Source organism: Nicotiana tomentosiformis, chromosome 5, assembly GCF_000390325.3.
Source record: "Nicotiana tomentosiformis chromosome 5, ASM39032v3, whole genome shotgun sequence".
Taxonomy (NCBI): Eukaryota; Viridiplantae; Streptophyta; class Magnoliopsida; order Solanales; family Solanaceae; genus Nicotiana; species Nicotiana tomentosiformis.
In genome coordinates this window covers 101,203,769-101,210,511 of record NC_090816.1, presented here as the reverse complement: position 1 = coordinate 101,210,511, position 6,743 = coordinate 101,203,769, and the positions used below count along the sequence as shown (strand labels likewise).

At 36.2% G+C, this 6,743-nt stretch overlaps 2 protein-coding genes across 2 annotated transcripts; one reads left to right on the top strand and one right to left on the bottom strand.

The window, feature by feature from the left end:
* The first annotated feature begins 3,350 nt into the window (after positions 1-3,350).
* Positions 3,351-3,791, top strand: LOC104111020 (auxin-responsive protein SAUR68-like). Its single transcript, XM_009620617.4, has one exon. The coding sequence runs from the start codon at positions 3,351-3,353 to the stop codon at positions 3,789-3,791; it is 441 nt and encodes a 146-aa protein (XP_009618912.1).
* A 1,744-nt stretch (positions 3,792-5,535) lies between these two features.
* On the bottom strand, positions 5,536-6,195 carry LOC138892879 (uncharacterized). Its single transcript, XM_070176629.1, has one exon. The coding sequence runs from the start codon at positions 6,193-6,195 to the stop codon at positions 5,536-5,538; it is 660 nt and encodes a 219-aa protein (XP_070032730.1).
* Positions 6,196-6,743: the final 548 nt, after the last annotated feature.

Here is a 6,743-nt window from a genome sequence, read left to right as displayed (position 1 = left end):
GTCATGACATCATATTTTGTAAATGATAGCTCAAAATAGACTATATGGCAGTTGAAAAATAGGCAAGTGAAAGCTTGTATTATTACAGATGGAATAGAGCTTTATCTTGAAATTAACCAGATCTATAGCATTCATTATCTTGAAATAGTCCCAAACTATGAGTTTAAGTTCTATGTACTAAAATCGTAAAATTTAAAAGGTAGTTGCAGATAACTCTATTTAATAGCATTGATTGGTAATCTAGAATAAACCGTAAGTAATCTGCTTCAACATGTTAAATTATACAGATCGTGTAAAAAATCCATTACATATACATAATTTAATTCTTAAAATCATATTAGTAGGCAATTTCCTATTGCATTGGAGATAGTGGCTAAATTTTAAAGTTGATGAAATCCAATTAGTAGACATAGAATTTTTTTCTTCTTCATTCATTTTCTTTTTTTACGACATAACTCCATAAAAAGTAGGGGAAACTTTACACATTGCACTGTATATTTAAGGGATCTTTACACAAATAGCCAGTCATTTTTTCTAGCCATATACATTGATTATATACATGTAAAACATAAATTATGCATATATTATACATTCACCGGCTATTTTTAGTATAAGTGGTAGGGTGAGCGGCTATTTGGGTTAATTCTTCTATAATTAACACTAACAAAAAAGAGTCAAATAAAATATATCGCTTTCTTAAAAATAAGACAGGAGACACTTGAAAATAACAAAAAAAGAGCTCATGAATCTACGAAAATTACCTAAAACTGAGCTTAACGGTAGGAAATTTCTAAACGCGCAACCAAACAGAGCATAATAAAACACTTACTACTATTAAATCTTCGCAAAATAACGAAAATGATTGAACAGTCCGTAAAGAATCTATGCGTAAATCGCAATACTAAATGTGATCTATAAGTCGCATTGTCAAAAAACAACAACAACAACAACAACCGAGTATAATCCCACTAGTGGGGTTTGGGGAGGGTAGTGTGTATGCAGACCTTATCCCTGCCCTGGGCAGAGAGGCTGTTTCAAATAGACCCTCGGCTCCCTCCCTCCAAGAACTCCCCACCTTGCTTTTGGGGTGACTCGAACTCACAACCTCTTGGTTGGAAGTGGAGGGTGCTCACCACTAGATCAACCCACGCATCGTCAAAAAAGCTATTTATAAATCACATTCGCTAAATGCGATTTACAAAGTCCATTTACTTGTTTGATGGAAAGACTGAAAAAAGAAGAGGCTATACATCGCCCAGTCTTGAAAGAAATTTACATTGGGAATCTTGTGTACAATGAAAATGACCTCTCTACAATCTACTCTTTCTCATTTCTAATCCTACTCTACAAAATCTCATGTGCAGAAGAATTTGCATTCATAATCTCCTCAAGCGGGAAGTTAGATCAATGAACAAATCCTCTTTGCAAGGTATTGTGAGACCACCCATTGGCTTGAGTTAGCAAGTTTTGAAATATAGGATGGCTTAAGTATGATATTGGCACCACGAATCGCTTCTCCTACATATATACTGCACAATGTCCTTTTGGAACACCTCCACATGTCGAACACCTCCTTACGAATCGATTAGCCTGAATAACTCAAACAATATTTTCTTTACTATAAACCAAAGAAATCAACATGATCAGTGCTAAGAAACTCATCAAGATAGCAAGAAAATGGCAGAAGTTTGCAGCCAAGCAAAGGAAGAGAATTTCTTTTCCATGATTCAGAAAATTGTAGCACATCATCTTCTGTGGTTGGGAAAAGGGAATTTTGTGGTCTATATATACTTCCGATCAGAAGCGATTTGTAGTTCCTTTGAATTATCTACAACACGAGATAATCAGACAAAAGAGTTTGGACTTCCGAGTGATGGCCCTATTACATTACCATGTGATGCACTATTCATGAACTACATCATATCATGACTCATTAGAATAAAAGGTGCAGATATCGATCTTCAGAATGCGTTGCTTGTATCAGTAGCTTCCAGTCGATGCTCCTCACCTTTATACCTTTAAGAACTACGAAACTGGGAATTGACCTTACTGTGATAAGTTTTGTAATGGATACATGATACTAAACAAGTGTACAGAACATTCAACATCTAATTATTCATCAAAACTCCATATTCTTGTCAACACTCTCTAACTTTGTGATTATCTCTGATTTCTTTCAGTTGATTTCTAGTAGTCCTATGGATTCAAATTGAACTCCATTAACAATGAGAATATAATAACAGAGAAGCATGATCATATTTTATGTTGTCAATTTTGGGATTGGCCTCTAAAGTATTCACAGAACAATCAGTAAGCAAAAATAGACTCGGGCTTCAGTCTTTTTATTTTTGACTGATAGATAAACTACCATAATAGGGTTCTAAATTATGTAGGTTGGACCTCCAGAATATCCAAATATATGTAGTCCTTATTCATAAGAAAGTTATGTCAAAAGCTGCATTAAACTAATTTTTCAAATAAGATAAAAAGCAAAGTTTGAAGCAAAAGTCAAGAAGCATAACAAGAAGTATAATACTTCAAATAGAAGACATTAAGCTGTATTTCCCGTCTAAAAGCCTTATCTTTCCTGTCATTGATCAATATCCTTCATTTTCTTACACATAAACTACAGTATTTTGTAATAAATGATCTTTTTATCTTTCTTTCCATGTACAGCGGTCCACCAAAAAGAAAAAAACAAAGAAAAAAGACTTACTGAATTAATTGCAAACGACTAATTTCTTTGGTTGCTGAATCGCTTAGTTTGTTTTGATACTATTAACCAAAAAATGGTTCAGTTTTCTTATTGTTAATGTATCTTGTGTGTAAAATTTGTCAACAGTGTTACTCAACCCCAAAAGATTTTGCTATAACAAAAGCAGAATAGAACTAGACAAGATTACAATTTAAAAGATCCCTTATCTACATGACAAAGAAAGGAGTAGCACATGGTTTTGCCTTCTACCAGCTATTCTTCATTCATAGGTTTCAACTTATTGTCATTGGTGAGAAGTCCCATGTATGAGCTGATATCATAACTAATAGGTCCAATCTGTTGTCAACCAAAGTGAAGAAATGAAGAAACTTACTATTATTTTCCATCCTTTCAAATTTAAGGCCCCATATCAACATGACCAACAGGCATCAGCACATGGCTTTGCCTTTTGTTAGTAACAAAAACTTCAGCTCCAACTAAAGATTAGTCGTCTCCAGTTTTTTGTATAAATAATCCCCCTTTCATGAACCTTTTCATTACCAATCCAGGACAAGCATTAACAATTCAACCCTCAAAAAGTGTCTAAATTTCTTGTTTACTTTCTTGTTTTAATCTTCCGGAAAAAAAAAAGACAATGATCAGTGCCAAGAAACTCATCAAAATGGCTAGGAGATGGCAGAAGTTCGCAGCCAAGCAGAGGAAGAGGCTTTCATTTCCAAGAAATGGTAGTGATTCAGACAGTTGTAGTACATCTTCATCCTCTATAGTTGAAAAGGGCCATTTTGTAGTCTATACAATTGATCAAAGGCGATTTGTCATTCCCTTGGCATACCTTGAAAATGAGGTCGTTAGGCAACTCTTAAACATGTCGGAAGAAGAGTTTGGGCTGCCGAGTGGTGGCCCTATTAAATTACCCTGTGATTCAGCGTTCATGGATTACATCATTTCACTAATCAAGAAAGGTGTGGCTGCTGGAGATCTTCACAAAGCATTGCTCCTGTCAATTACTTCGTGTTGCTGTTCCGCTTATTCTTTGCACCAAGAAAGTGGAAATCAGCAGCTTCTTGTTTGTTGAGTCATGACATAGTGTTTTGTAAATGATAGCTCAAAATAGATTGTAAAGTAGGAAACTAAAAGAATGTGTTACAACAGATGAAATGGAGCTTTCAATTTTCAATTTTGAAACTAAGAAGTTCTTAACATTATCATCATGGAATGGCAATACTATCTTATCCCGGGCAATTAACTTGGTTGATCAAAACTTATAAATATATGAATCATTCTGACTAAAAAAGTGGAAGCCATATTACATTAGAGTTTTTGTAACGACTCGACTTATAATTTTGAGAATTAGCGTTCCGTTCGGTGGCTTAAGATCTTGAGCAGCTTTGAAATGTATATTATGACTTGCGAGGGTTGTCAAATTTGGTTTTCGGATGATTCGGAATTTAATTGAAAGAACAATTCTTTGTTTTGGAAGCTTAAATTGAAATAATTGACCGGATGGTGAATTATGTGTAAACTGTTGGAATTTGGACTTGCGTTGATTGGTTATAGTCTGAAAGGATAGTGACGTGGCCCAAGTGGTGGATAAATAATATGCCTAATATTAAATATTATATGTGTGGATAAGTGAAGCCCAACAACAATTGACATGTGATGAATAAACACTCTTTATAAATAGAGGCCAACCCCCCTTTCCCTAGCTATTAGAAAACCCTAGCATATTTTGCCTCTTGAATACATGGTAACGGTAGACGTCCCATCAGTCAAGTTCTCCGGGCTGTGAGAGCGCGTATCTAGTGGATCGTGGAAATTGGTCTCAGGCTTAATAGACGTTTACTGTCACTGCTGAATCCATTGAGTTTAACGGTACGCTTCCTTAAACTCTAACTCTAGATTGATTGTGTAATTGTGTGTTAATCTCTGCTATGACTACGAATTAATTATCTTACAGTTAGTATCAGAGCCACCTAGTTAGAGATTAAGATCGTTGTTTAATCTTGAGTTTATACATATGAACTACCGTTAGTTTTGACACTGGATCATGGAAGCAGTTTTCATGACACCCGGTTGCTCTAACTCACTGATTCATTGAGTTCGAGAATAGAGACACGATTTTATTTAATCTGTTGTGTTATTTTGTTTAATTAAAGAATGAAATTGGCCGACACGGTGTTTGATGTCGACGATAACAGAAAGTGGTGTAGTAGGGTTTAAACAGATGCACTTAATTAAATCCACCGATTTCTTGCATGATATGCCAATTGACTCTATTCTAATACTTACTGTTTGGAGGCTTTGGCTCGCAAATCAATTTGAGAAATAATCTTTCACCGTAGTTTAGTGATTAGCTAATCTAGATTGGTTGATACCCCACGGAAATTGTCCTTAATGGATTATTCTATATTATTCAAATGCAGGGATTAGGAGTAATCTGAAGTTTGAATATAGCCACTAGGAGCTGAAACAGAGAAAGCTCGAAGCTCGGCTACGGTGATGAAGAAGAATATAGGAAGAGAGAAGAAAGAAATAGAGATTATTATAGGAAGAACTGTAATTCTTATTATGATCTCCAAAATGTAATACAATCCCTATATGTAATGAATTGAGCTGTAATGAGAGATTCTCTTTAACAACTTCTCAACTAACACAACTAACTCTAACTAACTTTTGGCTCCTAACTAACTTCTGTAACTGACCACTAACTACCCTAACTGCCACTCTTCTTTATTAAAACCAGCTCCCTTATATTAATTGCATCACTAATTACAATTTGTATAACAGTACATCCCCTCCCCCCAAAGAGATCCTTGTCCTCAAGGATCAAAGTGAGGAAATCGAATTTTAAGCTCATTGTAGTACTCCCATGTAGCATCATGGGCTGGTATTCCTTGCCATTTAACAAGCACTTGTGCCACTACCTTATTTCCCTTTTTCACCATTCTTCTTTGCAAGACCAACTCTGGTTCTGGGCATTGAGGATCAGCAATGTCGACTACTGGAGGATAAGAAATATGATCAGGAATAACATGGCACTTTTTCAACAAGGACACATGGACTGTTGGATGAATTTTAACTGATGCCAGAAGCAAGAGTGTGTAGGCTACAGAACCTATCCTCTTGGTCACTTGAAAAGGTTCATAGAACTTGGCAGCTAGCTTGTGGTATGGCTGAGAAGATATGGTTGTCCGCTTATAAGGTTGCACCTTCAAATACACCCAATCTCCAACTTGAAAGGATCTGTCACTCCTGGGTTTGTCAGCTTGATTCTTCATCCTTAGATGTGCTCTGGACAAATGATGCTTGAGAAGTTGAAGTTTGAATTCCCTAGTAGTGAGAATGATGTCCACTTCACTTGCATCTGATACACCAGGAATGTATGGTAGGTAAATAGGAGGAGGCCTGCCATATAAAGCTTCATAGAGAGTGGTATGGATGGCTGAATGATAATTGGTATTGTACCAATATTCAGCCATAGGAAGACAAGCTAACCAACCAGTAGGATCTTCTGCAAAAGTATCTGAGATAAGTTTCAAGACATCTGTTCACCACTTCTGTTTGACCATCAGATTGTGGGTGGTAAGCTGAGGACATATTGAGTTGTACTCCACTTAGAGCAAAGACCTCTTGCCAAAAATTGCTCAAGAATACTGTATCTCTGTCACTGGTTGTGGCTTCAGGGAAACCATGTAATTTCACGATGTTGTCTAAGAAATCCTGGGCCACTGTTTGTGCAGTATAAGGATGTTTTAAGGCAAGGAAGTGAGCATACTAGCTCAATCTGTCTACAACTACCATGATAACTTCATACCCTTTAACCTTTGGTAAATCATCAATAAAATCCAAGCTAATTTGAGACCAAACAGTGTCAGGTATGGGTAATGGTGATAATAGACCAGGAGAAGCTGCTAGGTCAGCCTTGTTCTTTTGACACACATCACAGCCTAGTACATAAGCTTTGACATCTTGTTTGAGGTTCTTCCAATAATATAGTGTTTGCAGTTTGAGAGTAGCTTCCACTCCC